Source organism: Miniopterus schreibersii, assembly GCF_964146895.1.
Source record: "Miniopterus schreibersii genome assembly, chromosome: 9".
NCBI lineage: Eukaryota > Metazoa > Chordata > Mammalia > Chiroptera > Miniopteridae > Miniopterus > Miniopterus schreibersii.
The window spans coordinates 72,657,734-72,676,895 of record NC_138118.1 but is presented as its reverse complement, the minus strand read 5'-3'; the positions used below and the strand labels follow the sequence as shown (position 1 = coordinate 72,676,895).

The 19,162-nt window shown below is 40.6% G+C and overlaps 1 protein-coding gene across 7 annotated transcripts in view; it reads right to left on the bottom strand.

Annotated features, from left to right (window-relative positions):
* KLHL7 (kelch like family member 7) overlaps positions 1-18,697 on the bottom strand; it is a 47,216-nt gene extending 28,519 nt beyond the window's left edge. The window contains exons 1-8 of one of the 7 annotated variants that reach the window (XM_081147290.1): positions 17,665-17,713; positions 16,658-16,787; positions 9,350-9,479; positions 8,063-8,242; positions 5,503-5,605; positions 4,514-4,607; positions 4,128-4,252; positions 80-255 (exon numbers count right to left, since the gene is read on the bottom strand). In XM_081147290.1, coding sequence (XP_081003416.1) covers positions 80-255; positions 4,128-4,252; positions 4,514-4,607; positions 5,503-5,581 — 474 coding nt within the window. In that variant the 5' untranslated portion in view covers positions 5,582-5,605; positions 8,063-8,242; positions 9,350-9,479; positions 16,658-16,787; positions 17,665-17,713. Of the gene's footprint in view, positions 1-79; positions 256-4,127; positions 4,253-4,513; positions 4,608-5,502; positions 5,606-7,716; positions 7,793-8,062; positions 8,243-9,349; positions 9,480-16,657; positions 16,788-17,664; positions 17,793-18,328 lie in introns of those variants that run through there. The other 6 variants (XM_081147288.1, XM_081147287.1, XM_081147285.1 and 3 more) reach the window with 6 other exon arrangements.
* Between the last annotated feature and the right edge of the window lie 465 nt (positions 18,698-19,162).

Below are 19,162 nucleotides of genomic sequence, written 5' to 3'. Positions count from 1 at the left end.
TCATGCATCCCAACACGAAGCGTAAGAAATCAGTAGCTGTATTTTTACTAAGAAAAATGTGAGAAGGCAATTTAATCACCTGATCCTCTGCTCTCACAGTCAGAGTGTCCTGGTTAAGGAGATGTGTAACTCGCTTGACATCAAGTTGTAGAAATTCATCAGTTTTGTAAACTTCAGTAAAATGCTGATGAATAAAGTCATCTGCAGTTGCTTTCAATTCAGGACAGTCCAGACACTCTGCGAGCACACTTATACCTAAACATAGAAAGAAAATGAAAAGAAAATCACTCATTGAAGATAAAATATGACTCCAAGTAGCCTGCATAAATTTCATAAATTTGGGATCTTTTTTGTTCCACTGATCTATTTTTATGCCATCTTATGTATGGCTGATTTTGATACTTTGTAGGACAAGCCCCCTTCAACATTTTTTCAAACTTTTCTTGGCTATTGTTAAATATTTTCTTTTGTATATTAATTTTAAAATAAGCCCACCACATTCTACTTTAAAAAATCCTACTATGATTTTAATTAGGATTACACTTATGTTTTAAATTACTTTGGGGACAGTGATTGCTCTGCAATCGGGAGGAGCTCCACTTAGGAACATGATACATCTCCATTTATTCAGATTTTTTATTGTGAATATAATTATACAATTTTCTTCATAGAAACCCTATACTTCCCATTCAGACTTTCCTAGCTATTTTAACTTTTGTTTGGGAGATAAGTTATTAATTGATTAATAATGTTATATTATCAGGAGTCTGGCAAAATATTACTGTCTATAGGCTAAATCCAGCCCACATCTAGCTGCAGGGTTAGCAGCTATTTTTTAAATATTTTTGAAGTGTGAAGAAAAAAAAGGCAAGGTAAGGAGGAGGGGGAGGGAAGGCAGAGGAGAGGGGAAGGGAAAGGAGCCAGAGAAGAGGGACAGGAGTGACAAGGACCACGTGACACAAAGCCTAAAATATCATCTTGCCCTTTACAGAAAAAGTTTGCCAACCTCTCTCCTAAATAAAATCATTGATTATTGTATGTAATCTCCCTTCAAAGTCATGGGATACATTTTTTCAGTTCATTATCTTGATTTTCCATGTTTCAACTTCATGTTGTCTTCAGATAATGAATTTTGAAGCTTCCACATTTATTCCATAAAGATTCTCACAATTGATGCTGCTCATGAACTTGTCACATTAGCTGCCACTTTATAAATGTGCTGACTAATGCCACGGCATGGGAGATTTTCATGGTGAGCAGTCGGCTGCATCTGTACACTTATGCTCCCATCGAGGAGATGACATTTTCACCAAGAACCAGTATCTGTTTACTGACTGACTAGTTTTTGGCAGTTGAATTTGTTGCAATTATGCAATCTAATTATATAGCATACAGATCAATAAACTACAAGTGTGAAAAGTAGTTGTTTCTATGAAAACTAATCTTAAGGTTTAAGACCAATTTGGAAAAAAGCTCAAATTAGCCATGACGAAGACAGCTGATAAGATCCAGGAAAACAATGCAAACACTGCAAAAGTCTAGAGATTCTGTACTCAGACTCTCAGTAAGTTAGTGCTTTTCCTCCATCCGTTCCTTCCGAAATTTCTACTTCAAATTAGTGTCCCTGTATCTTTTTCCCGCATCTTTTATTTTTTCAATAATCATTTCCATTTATTTGCATTTTTGTTTTGTATCATGAGGCAATTAATTTTCTGTTTGATTTTTAATTTTTTCAGGTACTCCATTCTGTTTTTTTAAAATTCAATTGAATTTCATGGAAAATCACGTTTCCCCCCTTCAAATGCATCCTATTTTTAAGTTCTCTTCCGTTTCTTACGTTAAATTTGGCTATGGGAGCCATTCATTTTGGCTGTTTAGACTGAGTTCCTGGCCCTTGAACTGGGTTTCCTTTAACTTTGTACATGAGACCTCTGCCCAGTTCCACCAGCTGTCACGGATTCCTCTAGCACTCATCGAAGTCAGATCATCGGGTGGGATCTTATGGGCAGCAGAAATTGACAAGTGATAAAAAATAAGAGTTCTCCAGTCCACTCTCAAGGGACAGCCAGGCTCAGGGCTAAAGAGAAGGCAGGCCAGAGCACTTCCCCGGGGCACTGAGTAGCTGCACTTGGCTCAGCTGGCTGGGCCCCTGTCTTTGCCCCAGGCTTAGCCAGATTATCAGGCTCCCTCCTAGGCTGACAAGCTGCCCTTCCTCCCAGCTTTGTAATCAGCGATGACAGAAGGCATTCAGGGTAAAATTCCTAAATAGTCTCCCCAGAAGCCCAAAGCTTAAGATGTGGTTAGCAAAAACTTGCTTTGGGTTCCACACTATGCTTTCTACTGCCATACCCATTCCCTACATTCTAAATGAATCACCCCAGTATGAAATGTGGAGTGCTAGGGAGTTAGGGAAATATACTTTAAGCCATTATCTTCCAAATCTTTCTTCAAAATCTTTTTTTTAATAATTATTTTTTGTTCATATTTATTTAAAGGGAAATAAATATCAGTAATGTAAATCTTACTGATAAATGGAGCCCCAAATTATGGTCCAGAGAGATACAGGGACTCATCCCAGAGTGTGTCTATTGGGATTGAAGGGTGGTCTTTTATTTCCTAATATAGGGATCTTTCACTATGTAAACCGATGGCTACCTTCAAAAAAAATTCCACTAGTATATTCAACCTGCATAGCTATTTCCCCTCCTGTTCCACCTGGTTCAGTTCCTTTTCTGGATACCAGAAACAACCGCACTCACATCCTTTGCCTAGCTTTTGTCTCTCCCTAAAATTTATTCCACTTCCTTTCTACCTGCCTTCTAAGATCTTTTTCTCTGCGCTCACAGTGGCGGGGTGGGGTGGGGTGATGGTGTACCAGATGGAGTAATAAAACTATCTAGGAGGAAGGGAGCCTAGAAAAGGGGGAACAGAGGAGGCTTGCCAAACTTCTGGTGCATCTCCAGGAGCCCTTTGCCCCAGCCTTTGGCTTCTTGTCATCAGCACCCCCCATCATTTTCTATGGGTCAAAAATCGTAGCATTGGCTGGATTCCCAGGCTTCCCTCTATGCTGTCCTTGATTCCACTTTCTTTCCTTTCTGCTTTCCTACACTCCTACCCTGATTCTCTTTCCCTCTGAATCAGAGCAAGGGCAGGAAAATATAATTACAGATCTGGATGTTCATTCATGTGCTGCTAAGCATGATCTCACAGTGGAAAGCAAACCACACCACACTCTGGAAAACCCCGGTCAACTTTCTTTGCTTCTCCTGATATCAGATACAAAATATTTGAGTATGGCTTTAAAATGGAGTGCTATAGCTGTCCCTTAATCAGTTTCTTAATTTACAGTCTATGATTTTTAGTTGTTGTTAACCCTCACTTGAGAATATACATTTTTTCTCATTGCTTTTCAGAAAGTGGAAGGGATAGAGGAAGGGCAAAAGGGAGAGAGAGAAACATCGATGTAAGATACATCAACAAGTTGCCTCCCTAACAGGGGGGGGAGTGAACCCGAAACCCAGGTGTGTGCCCTTGACCAAGAACTGAACCACGATGCTTCTTCGGTGCATGGGCCAACGCTCTAACTGCTGAGTACACTGGGCAGGGTTACAGTCTAGGATTTTTAAATCTTCCAGTATACAATAGTTAGCATATCTGACAGTGTGGAGGGGCAGCACAGTGTAGTAGTTCAGGACTTACTACTTGAATTCCAACCCTAGCTCCTTCACATAACCAATTATCTGACCTTAGAAAGTTACACAACCTGTTTCCTTATCTGTGACAGACCATAGTAACCATAAGGGCTTCAACAAAGGAAAACGTTCCAGTTTATGTCATCATGTATCGCACACCACTACCAGATGCAATCCTTACTCCTTTTCTAGATAAACAAAAACTCATTATTAAAGCTATTTTATATTTTGGAAATACTGATAATAGTATTTAATGAGCTTACTGCTGCCCAAGTTAAAGGAACTTCCCTAAGCTCTTCTTAAAATATATTCTTAGAAAAATGTTTAGTGGACAATGTCTTTAAGATTAAATGAGGACACTTATAATCACAGTTTTTTTTGTTTACTAAAATACACATTAAAAGTTTTTTTAAAAATAGGAATCTGATTTCTTACCAAGACAATTTGAAGCATCAACTTGTTCTTTCAAAAAATCAACACACATTTTCTTCACAGGTTCAATCTGGTACTGGTTTGCTGCATCTAATAAAGACTGAACGTTGTTGCTATTCACAGAAATTCTGCAAATAAGTTAAAGTGAATATTAATTTCCTATGACTTTTTATTTAAGTAATGTATCCCTCTAGGCCCTGAAATTACGCAAAAAATTAAACTTTTCGGTCCCTGAATTAGTGTGGCAAAGGATCTTCAACCCCCCACCCCTGCCCCAATCCTTGAAGTTTTTCATTCTAAAGGCTCTGGAACACACCGATTTGTTGCAATACTTTGCCAGGGGAGATCCCAGCCTTACTCCTCTGTAACAGAAATAATCCTTAACTTACCTAGCAGTATAAGCAAATTCCACAAGTTGTTCAATAATGTCAGGTTCAGCATCTTTGAGTTCTACTTCAAAAGACTTTGATTCAAGCATGTTAGCTACAACAAAGAGGGGAAACACAAATGGCAAATACTACCATTGAGGAACCACATCATTCTAGGCCATGAGAAATGTGGAGAGGAATAATAGGACAGAGGCTTCTCTGGAAAATACCCCAGAAAGCCCAACATTCCTATAATAAAAGCAAATTAATTCTCTACACTTGAGATATGCCTTAAATTAAAATAATCTTAAGAAATTAGTGAATTATGTACCTCTTTTACAAAGGGGCCCAAGTGAACAGAGACATAAAACTAGTATTTTCTCAACTCCTAAAATAATTAAGTAGCACTTTTCTAAATTGCTACAAGGAAAACGCCTTTGATGTAGCAGCAACAAACCTATAAGAACAATGACAATTATGTACAGTTGGCTACAACTAGCAAAGCTCTCCTTCTTCCCCCAAACCCTGGCAGGTGGCTAGGGCATCAGACAGAAAGCCTGAGGTAGACACAGTCCATAACCTGATCAAGCTCATAAAACAGTACTGGGTAGAGGAACCAGGACTTAGACCCAGTTCTCAATTCCAAATCTACGGTTCTTTCTAGTATGATATGCTGTTTTCATTTTTCTTTACTTTAACTTGCTAGATAAAATGTCGTAAGGTTGACCTGTTCCTTTGCCTTTCCACCAGAGGTTAAGAAGAAAACCCTAGGCATTCAGGAAGAAGCTGTATCTCCATCAATAAAGACCTTGGGCCTTTAGGGCTAATGAAAGGACATGTTTCCTTTGGTTAATCATCACCATGACCACTTTTCAATCTCTTCACTGTTCTATGGCCTTAATTTCTAAGTCCTTTAAAAAAATGAGGAAAAATGGCATATTTTCATTTAGACCCTCCCCCCCCCATCATTCTCATAGAATAAATAACATGTTTGACTTTAAGATACTTACTTGTGAACATTAAGTTAAAAAAATGACTGGCTGCAGCAAGGACAACACGATGAGCAGGTATTTTTCTTTCCTGGACCATAAGGATCACATCACACAAGGTTTTCTAATCAAGAGAGAAATAAATAAAATCAAAAGGGACTCACTGGGCCTAGTTTAGCAAACATATAAAATAGGTGCTTGTCGAATGCTTTATCTCTATTTTCTATTTAAAGCTGGTCTTCTTTCCAGTACAGAATTTGTTTATAAGACCTATTTAGGAAGGACTTGGAATTGCTGTCATGAGCTTGCTGTATCAAAATCAGGCACTGAGCTTCCCGATAGTCAGGAAAATCTTTATAATCAGCAAAGAAGTAGTCTACTAATCTTTTAGGAAAGCCAATTTTTTTTTTTCTGAGACAAATTCTAAGCTATTTATCATAGTAAGATTTTATGGGGACAGTAAATGACATAATGACAATGTTCTTAATGGTTTTTCTTTTTCCCTCAATTCCCCCCACCCCCATTCCCCAAAGAGCTGTCAGCCTGCTCTCTCTGAGTCTGTCTCTATTTTGCTTAGTAGTTCAGTTTGTTCATTAAATTCCACATATGAGTGAAATCATATGGTACTTGTCTTTCTCTGACTGGCTTATTTCACTTAGCATAATGTACTCCAGTTCCACCCATGCTGTCACACAGGGTAAAATTTTCTTCCTTTTTACGGCAGAGTAGTACTCCATTGTGTAAATGTGTGTTTTTCAAACATAACATTCTTTTTTTAAAAATGACCTCTCCTTGGCAAAATCCAGAGTACACACTGCATTTCCCTATAGTAGCCTTCATAGATCTAACTTGAAACAGAAGCAACTCAAAATACAGAGTGGATAAACCAAATGTCCACTTGGCACTCTTTTCTTAAATAACACAGCTCTCAAATGTACTTCTGGTAGGAGCTGGATATCAGTCACTTCTAAATTGTGATTTCTGACCAAAGCCAAAACAGTGTCACTCTATGTTGCTGAAAGGCAGATTTAGATTAAATACTAAAAATGTTGGAAAAATGGAATATTAAAGAAAAAAACTGTAAGGTTTACTAGAACCATTAGAGATGAATTTCAAGGGAAAAAAATGTCCTTTCTGCAAAATAAAATTTCAATTTCTTAATGAAGTTAAAGATATAATGTACAGGTAAGGCTCAGAGAAAATTTAGCCTGGGATATAGTAAGTACTCTTTTAGGCACTGGGAAAATGAGGAAAATTGTATTTTCAGAGTAAAAAAAATCTATCACTCACAAATCTAAATAATGGCTTAGTAGCTCAGAGGATATGCATTTTGCATTTTTTAAGTATTTTGCTGTAACTGATAATCTAGTTTCTGATACATAAATCACTGTTCTTTCCTACTTTATTACTCCATGAATAAAAATCCAAATAAGAAGGTAATGCTTAGGATGAGAAAGGAAATGAACCCCAAACAGTGGGCTAAAGGATGAACATTATTTCACTTTTATTGCTTATTTGAAGATTTTTTTATAAGGCCTACATACTATTGCTTAGAAATTATACGCAGCGTAAGTTAAAGCTATTGTGATCCCAATAATGTCTTGAATTTTAAAAAATGTATTTCCTTTTATTTGGGGCGGGGGTTCAGAGTACGCATAGCTCTCAGGTGATTTTGCTACATACCACACCAAAAAAAAAAAACCCAAAACAACCCCAAAACCCAGGTACCAAAAACCAAACCAACTATTTGGTTACCATCAAAACAAGCTGATCAAGTTGCTGAAGAAAAAAAGAAGGGGAGAAGGGAAGGAAGGAAAGGAGGGAGGGAGGGAGGGGAAGGGGAAGGGCAAGGGCAAGGGCAAGGGAGGAAGGAAAACAAATACTGACAGAATAGCAAGCAAATCAGAGAGGGAGAGGATCTACGGCTGCTGCTGGGAATTTCCGGTACATGTAGAGAGCTAAACTGAAATGTAGCAAAATCCTTTCTAAGGCATACTCAGCAACAAATGGGGCGTTTCAGTGGAGTGAATTTATAAGCACTGAAGGAAATTAGAGAAATAAGAGGAATCTTTGTAGAGCAATTTAGTCTTAATCTAAGATTAATCTTCAGCTGGATATTAATGTTGTGTGTGTGTGGGGGGGTGTCCAAGGGGAGGAATCTTTTGTATCCAAATGGTACATATATTTGCCGGCACCACAAGAGATTGATAGGTTTCAACAAGAGATGGGACTGACCTAGAGAGAGGGACCTCCTGCTATCAGTCATCTAGGGAAGAGGCATATCCACAGACAGAAAATGGGAAGAAAAATGAGACTCAGGTAAACTGGAGAATGTGCGAGGTGACAAGTCCTAGGGGGATAGAAGAGAAACTTAAAACAAAAAAATTACCGGTTGAACAATACATGTTCACTGGATAAAACAAGAAAAATAACCCTTGCAATTTGTATTTATTTCAGCTTTTGAATATTTAGTCTCTTATAAAGAGCATAGATTTTTGTGTGACAGTCTGAATTTCTCATCATCTAAGATTTTTAGTAGTGTTTAATCCTTCATATTTATTACTAAAAATTTATATTTTACCTTACAAATGCCATCTTCTTTTATGCTATTTATTATGTCTCCTTGGTGTCTTCTTTTTTAACTGCCAGTTGCTATTTTGGTCACATTTTCTGTGCACTTTTTTCTTCCTTTGGGGGCTTGCTTACAGGTAAGTCAAATATTTGCAAACTGAATTCAGCAGGGTATTAGTCAAATATTGTTCTAGGGTTCAAAAAAATAGTTCTATTAATGTAATTCATCATATTGAAAGGTTAAAAGAGAAAAACTTCATGTAGAAAAACTTTAATAGATGGCAAAAGGGTGTTGGATAAAATTAAAAATTCATTTCCTGAGAGTCTTTAATAAAGAAAATGATGTGTCTGTTTACTAAAGGCATACAACAGCAGACATCACATTTAATGGTGGAACAAGAAATCAACAGCAGACATCACATTTAATGGTGGAACAAGAGAGGCACTCTCGTTCCAATTTGAAACAAGTGGGAATTTGGTATACGACAGAGATACCATTTCAAAAATATGGTAAAAGGGTGGAGCACAGAGAAAGTTTAGGGCTATAAAACTGTTTCATATAATACTATAACAGTGGATACATGTCATTATACATTTGTCAAAACTCACAGAATGTAAAGAGAATGAGTGAACCCTAATGCAAACTATGGTTCATAATAATGTAACAATATTGGCTCATCAATTGTAACAAATGCACTACACTAATGCAAGATGTTAATAATTGGGGAAACTGTGGGGGTGGGGCAAAGGGGGTAACTGGAAACCCTGCACTTTCTGCTCATTTTTTCTGTAAACCTAAAGCCTCTCTAAAATATAAAGTCTATTAATTTAAAAATGTAGTGAGAGATCAGATAATGGGAAGAATGGTATTGGGATAACTGTTATACTTTTAGAGGAAACGTCAGGTTTCTGGCTCTTAATGTACTCCCTCTTCAGTGGAAGAAGGCTCCTCAATTCCACATGCACAGATCATCAAAGCACCACAGAAGGAGACAAACTTTGGTGCTGCTTTAGGGCCTTCAAGTAGTAGGGGCTTTTGAGGCAAGAGACCCTTTGTTAGGAAAGACCTCAAAACAGGCCAGCATTTTAGGCATGTGTTGGTGGAATGACCTTTTCCTCTTTACAAGTTTGCCAGAAAGGACCGCAAAAGGCAGCCGGGTTCCACATAAGCGCCGCGGCACTAGATGAGGTTATAGCTTTTAAGGATATGTGCTGGCACTAGCAGGAGGCATGTAATCAGCTATCCCAAATTCTGCTCTTCAGTGTATCCCAAGGAGAGGTCGGAAGAATGACTAACCTTTGGATCTACGTAGTTTGTCAACAGGTCCTGCAATCAGTCCCGCCCAGTGTGATTTCAAGTTGGCCCTGGGTCTAAATACCTGAGCAGACTGTAGATTCAATTATAGTCGCATGGTAGATTTAAATCACTGAAAAGATAAAGGGAAACGGAGCCCTTATTATATGGGGGTAAATCATCTTGAATTGAGATAACTAGAAAAGCCCCAGCAAAAGCCATAATAAACCCAAAGACTAAGGACAAAAATTAAAAAGGCCTCTTTAGGAATCAAGTTTATTCAGAAAAGAAGACAAACAGCATTGGACTTAAACACACGCATAATCACAAAACGACCAGTAAGAGAGTGAAAGAAGTCAAAGGAAGACACCTACATTAACAGAGGGCAAAGGGGGTTTCCTTCCTTAAGGGAAATGTGATGTTAGGCCAAACAGCTCTGAAAGCGAAAGGAGATGCGCTTTGGTATGACTGCTCTTCAATGATGGAACTAGGAGAGAGTTATTTTTGTTATTTATTCAAAAAAAGTAATATGGATCAAAAAGATAAAATAGAGGGAGAGAAGAATTCAGGAATAGATTAAAATGGTTCTCTTATTAAGCAATTTGCAAGGTAACCCGGGTGGGAAGACAGGAATGGTACATGCTACAGTGGGACACATCTGGGAAGTTTGTGGAAATAAGACTTAAAGGGAGAGTACTAGGTCACATTAAAGGGAAGCCAAGTGACTCAGACATAGTCCAGGCCTACATTAGATGCTGGACTTCCCCACAATTGGAATTACCTTACTGAGGGTGGTAAGGGCTGGCAGTAACTAAATCAATCCTGACCACGGGCCTCTAATTTTCCACTATGGCAAAGTCTGTAAGACAGGCACTAGAGAGAAAAAAATGTTAGCAAACAAACATCTGGACCCTAAATGAAAAGGAAAGGAAAAAGAAGGAAGGTATTTTGATCTAAACAATGTTACCTCTACACAACACAGAAAAGGAAAGGTATTCAACTTACACAGGTTCACAACTCAGTTGGGGCTGCCTGAAAGGAACAAAGGGATATGGCCCATTTTGACACAAAATAGGTAACAGAAAGGAATGCGTCTGCTACCACTAAGTTTCCAAGGCCTGGAAAACTCAAATAATAAAGAAAGACAAGGTTTTGAGGAACACACAGTAAAGGCGATACTGGTCCCTAAGGGGACCACAGACAGGCAGGCCTCATAGGACTCTGTTCAAGGTCATTCTTCAGGTCAGACAAATGGAGGGGAAAAGAGAAAAGGCTCCTTTCCAGAGATAGTATTAATTGATATAAGGAAATTAACAGAAAGGCAGGGTAATGATGGGGACACAAATGTACAGAACCACCAGAAGGGTTAGAACTGTAGAGAATGCATGGCCACAAACTGTTCTGTGCCTGCTACAAAAGTAGGTCATTCTTTCCTCAAAAGGGAGGGAAGGCTTTGTCACTAGACAGAACTCAATCATTTTAGCACTGGGTAGCCAGGAACACAGAGTTCAAAAAAGAAATAAAAATTAAACTTTAAAGTGCAGGATGGACTACAGGGAAAAGGGGGAAACTCTAGGAGACCAGGCAGCAGAGTAAATCTCGTTGGCAAATGTTTAACATTTTGTCCAAGAAAAACAATGTGTCTTATGCCAGTGAAACATTATTATGTATAGATGAAACTCCCTCTCTATATGGTAAATACAGTATTCCTTTTAGCCTGTTGATAAGTGATTCCTCCCAGCTGAGTTTAGTCTTAGAGTCTATCAATTACAGACAGCCCGTAGACTGGCAACCCCTCGACACCAAAAGCCAAGATTTTATGTTTTTGAAAACCCTCTGTTCCTTCAGAAACTGAAGTTTCTGTTCTGTTTTTGGCTGGGAACAATAATGTGGGTTAGGATTGTATAATAATGTATCAACATCTGCACTATTTATTACAGAGATGGGAGATTTGCATGAATCTCTTCAGGTTTGTAAAGGTGAAGATGATGCTGTGCTAATCTTAAGAGTTCTAGGGTTCCTTTGACATGCAAAAAAACATGTGGCACCAACTACCTTGAAATTGGAGAAATTCAGCTTTGGAGGTATTAAACTAAATCTATTCCAAAGGAAGACAGCCCACGCTGCAGCTGCTGAAGCTATCCTGACTACACAAACACTTAGGCAAATGCTGTATTGCTAAGACTGAGCAGCATAAGAAAGCAGGGAGAGCAGATATTTGCAATTCAGTTGTTTTCATTTTAATTTACAGGGAGACCACAGATGTGGGAATTTAATAAGAGGGCTCGTAAGAGTCAAATTTGGGGGATTTTATGTTTCTAGTATGGAATTAGATGAAGTACTTTAAGCTGTCATGTGGTTCACTGCAGACAATCTGGAATACTATGAATGAATGATATCTTGAGAAAAATTTGCAATGGGAAATGGAGTAAACTCCAGTCTGGAGTTAACTTAATCAATGCCTATACACTTCAAAGCTTTCTGGAGTAAAAAATTAAACAGCCTCCTAAACTAGTCTTCAGAGGATACACAAAAGAACAGTTATTGATAGAGAATGCCTCATCATCACTGAAGACAGAACAAAGCACTCCCTGTGCCAGGAAGAAAACTGAAAACCTAAAAGACAAGTAAACTTGGACATAAGAACTTACAGCTACTTGGTCCAGCTAACTTCTATTGGGAGTGGGGTGGGACTTTAGTGTCTGAATTCTGCCAATGCAGGGAGTTTATGTAAGGATCAATGTCCAAATGAGACACAAGAGAACATACTACTGACGGATGGGCAAGGACTTGGTAATCTCCCATATGCAGTGCTTCTCTAATAAAATACAGTTGGAAAACTGGGCTTTGTTTGAGAAGCCCATATATAGGCCTTTCTATCCACCTCTGCCACCAATAATCTAAATTTTGGAATCTGCATATTTTTATGTCCTGCAAGGGGAAAAAAAAAAGATGGCTGGGCCCAAATCCAGTTTATAGAGTCTACCATAAGACACGCCTTATGGTCCTGCTTAAGTAGAGATATGTGGGTCTCAATAGAGTAACCTCATCATTAATAAAACAGCAATGTCTTAAGTCTAACTTAATTAGATTAGGATCTCGATCTCTCTCTCACACACACACACAGAGTACACTCTCAGAGAAAAGCTTTATCAGTGGTTTTCAAACTTTTTTCTTTTTTTTAATCCTAACCCAAGGATATGTTTTATTGATCTGAGAAAGGGAGGGAAGGAGGGGGGGAGGGGGGAGGGAGGGAGGGAGGGAGGGAGGGAGGGAGGGAGGGAGGGAGGGAGGGAGGGAGGGAGGGAGGGAGGGAAACATGGATCAGTTGCCTCCCGGTAGGTGGCCTGCCGGGGAATTGAACCTGCAACCTTTTTGGTGTTCAGGACGATGCTCCAACCGACTGAGCTACCGGTCAGGGCCAAACTATTTTCTTTAAGCAGCAGAATCCATTCTCAAATGATCTGATTTCATATAATTTATATAGACAGAATGGTTTCTCTGTAGCCAGAACTAGCCTGGCAACCAAGGGATGGAAGACGTTACCGTCACTATTACACTTAATGATTCACTTAGAAAAAAATTTGGTTTTGATCTCAGTAATGTCTTTCTGGAGGTGGACCCTGCAAGTTTAGAGATTTGGGAGTCCTAAAAAAGAATGATTCAACCAAATGATGTAACAGTATTTTCACAGAACTGCAAGTTAAGATTGTGGCCTCCTTGTGCCACCGGGTGAAAAGAACAAAAGTTATTCTGTTTGGCTAGGTGCCTGACTCTGGTCATCCACGGGGCAGAAGACGGCTGGAACTCAGGGGATCCATCTGGGTACCTTGTGTTGTCAGGAGACACAGTACTCCATGAGTTCCTACATATCTTCCTGGACATAACAAGAGTGCAAGGCCCTGCCACTTATTACCTGGGCTGCCGCTTCTCTGGGTTGTTTTGGCAGCGAGTGACCGTCAGGGATGCGACAATGCCTCCTCTCTAGGATAAAGAGCAGGTTGCTTATTGCTTGCTATAAAAATCACAGATTTCTTAAGCTCAGTGTACACCCGCCTGGGGCTCACCATGTTGTCCTCACAGCACTTGTAGGGCAAGGGGAACTGAGACACACATGCTGACGCTCTTGATGCTGTGCTGTGAGTAACCAAGTCTGTTGTCTCTGACACAGGGGTCTCATGTCTTCTGCCAACATCCATTAAACAGCAACAGGCCAATTAATCAGCTTTTAAGTAGCATAAAAATCAAATCCCATACTCAACACTGGTACTGCCAAATCTAGTGGTAAATGTTAATAAAAGCCTGAAGTAGCCATATATACAGGCAAGACTAAAGGCTTAAGATACTTAGAACTAAAAGATTAGGTCACCCCATCAGATAAGAACCTTGAGAGTTGGCTAAAGACAAAGAATAGGAATAGGCAGTGAAAGAAGTCATAGATACAACAATAAATAATAAAAATATTAATGAATAAATAATATTAAACAACAAATGTGGTTTCTACTTTCATTTCCACCCTTGTTCTTATATTTATATAACTTTTAACTAGTTTTCTTTCTTTTTTCCCATCCAGAATCAAACAATAAAATCTATTATTACTTAGCCTTTAGGATCTTGAAATGATTATAGAAGAAGTGAATTTCACTAAGTGATCTTGAACTTGGAGTTAGATATGGTTGGTTTAAAAGCTGCAGAGCCTGGCCAGTGTGGCTCAGTGGTTGAGTGTCTACCCATGCGCTGAGAGATCACTGGTTCAATTCTGGGTCAGGGCACATGCCTGGGTTGCGGGCTCCATCTCCAGTAGAGGGCGTGCAGGAGGCAGCTGATCAATGACTCTCACCGTTGATGTTTCTCTCTCTCTCTCTTTCTCTTTCTCTCCTTCTCTCTCTAAAAATCAATAATAATAAAAAAATATTTAAAAAAAGATGCAGAGGTTAAAACATGCCTAAATGCTGACGGTGAGAATCCAGCAGAGAAGTTCAAGATGCTCAAAAGAGATGGCATAACCAACAGTGTGACTTTTATGACCATGCTAGTATTGAGCGAGTCAAAGCCCAGGTAAAAGTACTGGCCTTGGATGGAAAAGAGGCAGCTTCTCCAGTGTAGCAGAATAAAAAGAGAAAAAGTATCAAAACAGGTTCACAGATTTTGTGGTGGAAAGTTAAAAGTCAGATAGTTGCAGACTAATGACTTCTATTTATTTGTGATGACAAAGGAGGAATGATCTACTGCAAGTGAGGATACAGAGAAAGAAGTCAAGCTAGAGAAAGAAAGTAAAGTAAAAGGAAGGTAGGGTTGCTCACCAGTACCCACAGCCCAGCAGTGGGACATTCTCTAGCTCTGCTTGGAAGCCTTGGACAAAGAAGGTAAATAGTCATCAATGCCTTTTGCGAGATGGATGTGAAAAAAGTACAGAGAATCAAGAAAGCTTTAGGCATTGGAGAGAAAGGGGGGCAGAGAATATGAATGAGTATCTCCTAGGCTGGACAGATGAAAAGAGAACAGAGTTAAGAATGGGAAGGTGTGGATGATGGGAGTCGTCAGTAGCAGTTGTTGTGAGAATAAAATATGACAAAGCATGTAAAACACTTTGCAGAATGGCTGGTAGAGAGTAAGTGCTCAAGAAGTTTCACAAGAGACCCTAAAGAATAACAATATATAGTAACTTCCAGTCTCAGAGAGGTGCATGTACAGAAGTTGGGCCCTTTTAGTTAGTGAGCCCAGGTGACTGCCAAGCATCTAATGCTCAAATCAGCCTTGTGGTTCTCTCATATAACTTTCAACAGGGCTTTAACAGAAGCTCTTAAATTCCAGTTATGCTTTAATTCATTTAACATGAGGAAACCATAGTGATACTTAGGTCTCAAAACATATCCCTCAATGTTAAGGGACTTCCAGACTTCATTAACACAATAGAAACAACTGGATATGTGTAGTAGCAACTGTGACCCAGCCCTGCTTTGTAGAGCCCCTCACTAGTGCATCAGGTAATAAAATTAATATAGACAAAAAGTTAGGAAAATAAATGAAAAGGTGTGCAACCTAATTAAGATGCCACTATACACCCAATAGAATTGCTAACATTATAAAGACTGAGAATACTAAGTATTGACAGCTGGCAGAAATGTAAACTGGCAAAACGTTGGAAACTATGACAGTATCTATAAAGCTTTACACAGCATAACCTATAACTCAACAAGTCCACTCTTAGGTATTTCCCAAAAGAAATGCACACATGTGCACATCAAAAGACATGTACAAAATGTACAAAAATGTTCAAATATTCTTAATAGTCTCAAACTGGAAATGACCCAGATGTCCATAATGATAGCATGGATAAATTGTAGTGTTTCTATACAATGGAATACTACATACAATGAGGATGGACTAGAGCTATACACAACAACATAGATTTATCTCACAAACATACTACCCTTTAAGAAACCAAGACACGAATATTTACTGTATGATTCCATTTGTAAGTTAAAAAAAAGTTTAAAAAAATCTCTGGTGATAGAAGAATAATGGTTATCTTTGGGGGATAGTGACTAAAGAGGGACCTCTGGTGTATTAGTCATGTTCTATTTCTGGATGGTGGTGGTGTGGTCACTTTGTAAGAATTCAGAGCTGCATGTTTATGGTTTGTATCCTTTTATGTGAATCCTCTACTTCATTGGAAAATGTACTTAAAAATGAAAGGCTGGAAATGACTGAAAGGGTGATGGAGGAAAAGGCTCCATCAGAAGCTGAGGAAAAAAAAAAAAAAAAGCTGAGGCTGTGGTTCTGCAGAACTCCCCTTTCACCACTATGTATAGGATTGGTTACTATGTTATAGAGAGATGAAATGACCTAAATTACATAAAAATCACAAAACTAATTAATGGTAGCCCAGGGATTGGAATTCAGGTTTCCTAATTTCAGTGTTCTCAAATTCTTGTAGAAATGTTTCTGGGCGTACATAGAGGAACCCTTGTCATTTAGGTACTCGTCATCCTGATCCCCAAAGTACTCAGGTCATAAGGGGAAGCAAAAATAGTCATAACACAAAAATATTCACAAAAGAACAAGAACACTTATAAAATGGGTCCTCACTCAACCATTCCTTCTCTGGCTGAGACCAGCTTCTACTTCTGCCAATTCCCATCAACTGCCCTCATCAGTCATTCTTCATGAATCTTTTCTGTGTTATGATGTTAAACAGAACAATACAAGTATAACGTAAATCAACTGCAAAGCGAACCTACACATCTTAAAAAGATGCAGAATTCCATTAAGTTGGTAAAAATACTTTTGGAGAACTGTTGGACTTACATGTAAAGCCACTGACAAAAGGAGGATCCAGCAGATTAAGGTCAGTTAACCATTGTGGAAGAGATACCACCCAGCATCCATTTTCCCTTCCTACTCAGTACAGGATCCTGATTTTTCAGTAACTGTATTTCTATTTTGACAGTAAATAAACAGATGTTAACATAGTCTAAAGCTAAATCTAAGAAATGGATATAAATTCATTTTTAAACCTAAAGAGCTAAATTATACAATCTCAGGCAATCCCCTCCTCCTCAAGTAAACATTTGATGCTGCAACCCAGTTGCACCTTGCCTAAGCAAGAAATGAGGCATTGCTTTACAATGCTGTAGTCCACGGATGAAAACACATTATTTGGGGAAGGGGAGAGGTTGTTGGAAACAAATTTGAGCACTGGTGCACTGTATCCAACTACCATTTACAGGCAGATTCTGTCAGTGGTGCTGCATATATAAAAAGGTTTACATGAAAGCAACATGAATGTATACATAAAAATAGATACATAAAAGTTACATAAAATATTGCATTCAGACATTCCCAGCTAATTCAGCACAAAGGCCAGAAAAGATTTAAAAGACATTCCCACAGGTATTTACTGCATTCATGCACCATCCATGCCAGGAGCTGATGAACAAAGACAAGATCCCATCAGTCAGAATTCCCCTAAAGAAGCCAAAGTGAACATCTTCACAAAGATCTTAAATTCCTCTACTATCATCCACATTCCCATCAGAACCACTAGATAAGCAAACTAGGTTTCGCAGCTACTCATACGACCTGCTTTTGTCCTCTTGAAAAAAACAGGACCAGTGTCACAAAATGGAAACATTCCCACAAATCTCCCTAGACTGGATTTTCTAGAAACAAAGTTTACAGAATCGAAACGTAACCAAGTGACCTTTTCTGATACGTTATTGGTAGGAGATGTTATGGAATTCAAATAAAATAAAATAAAACCTCTCTAACCTACCTTCCCTGGAGTATTAAATTCGGTTCTTTTCATAACCCACCTTTCGAGACGGAGTGAAGACTTTCATTCATGCGCCACACACCCCAGACAGAACAAAGAGCTCGTCATCACAGCAGAGGCGCACAGTGCCCTTTAAAAACAGCACTGCATTTATCGACGGCGGTCTCTGCTCTGAATTAACACGGACCGGAGGGTAACGCAACTAGCTCCACCCGGGTCCCACAGAAGGGGGCGGGGATCCTTACTGGAGAGGAGCTGATTTCAGGGCAAGCAACGCTTCTCCCCGCTTTGGGGGCTCCTGGTTGGGCTGTGCCAACGCGCTTCTTCGCACAAGATCTCCCGACACCTTACTTACACTGGCTCGCCCATGGAGCGATCCTCGCCTCACAAAGCGGTAACTAGGGCAGGGCTCTTATACAACCGGTACCCGACGCCGACGCCGGCCCGCGGCGTCTCCCGCGAGCCCGACCTGCGAGTCCCAGCGTCGGCACACGAGGAGGCACTTCGGCTCGACACCAGTTTAAAGCGACCCTCTACTAACGGCAGCTTTGCCTGCGCGCGAAAACGGGAGGAAGGGCGAGGACGGAGGAAGAAGAGGGTCTGGATCCACAGGGCGCGAATTTGAGCCCCAGGGAGCAAGGGTCCCGGGTCCCGGATCCCGGACACCTCCCCCCTGCTGCCCGCCACTCCCACACAGGAGGTACCTGTTTGCGCATGTTATTCATGACACCCATGAAGCCCGCCAGCAATTTAGCTTCTTCTCGAGCAGCAAGTTTCTTCTCGGTCTTCTTCTTGCAGCTTTTCTCCACCACGGAGGTTGCCATCCTCCGTCAGCTCGGTTCACGCCCGGGGCTCGCCGGGCCGGGCGAGGGGTTGCCCGCACCGGGCACGCTGGGGCTTCTGTTTACCAAACACCGCGGCGGGGTCTGCGGCTGCAGCGCCCTACTCCCGGGCGTACCGGCGGCGGAGGCGCGGCCACCGCAGAGGAACCAGGCCCGGAGGTCCCCTCAGAAGCTCGCGCGGAGGCAGCGTCGCGGGCTCGGCTGCAGCTTCTGGAGAACCGGAGCCGGGCGGACGAGCCTGCGCACTGCGCCGGAGGGGGCGGGGACGCTACGAAGGGGGCGGGGCGCGGAGCCTTGCGTCACAGTCGCGCGCCGCTCGAAGCGACGCAACGCGCGGGCGCCGCGGTTGCCTTGGTCCCCGCCTGGAGCCGGAAGAGCTTTGACTTCCAGCGGGACCTGGGTGGCGCGTCCCCTTCCCTGGGTCCGAGACAGAGTTTTACAAATTTAGACTACGTGGCGAGATGATTTTTTTTTTTTTGGCATAATTAGGCGGTTGAGCACGTGACAAGTACCTCCCATTAGTGTCATCTCCATAGCGACAGGGTTGGCGTGGTCGTCCCTGCATCGTCCGAGATTGGCACGCGGGAGGCGCTCAGTACAGATCCCGCGCTGCAAGTCAAAGGCTTATTACACGGAACTCAAGACTTATTTGCTCGGGATTCATCACGCAAGAACACGCAGCCCCGCGGGTGTCTC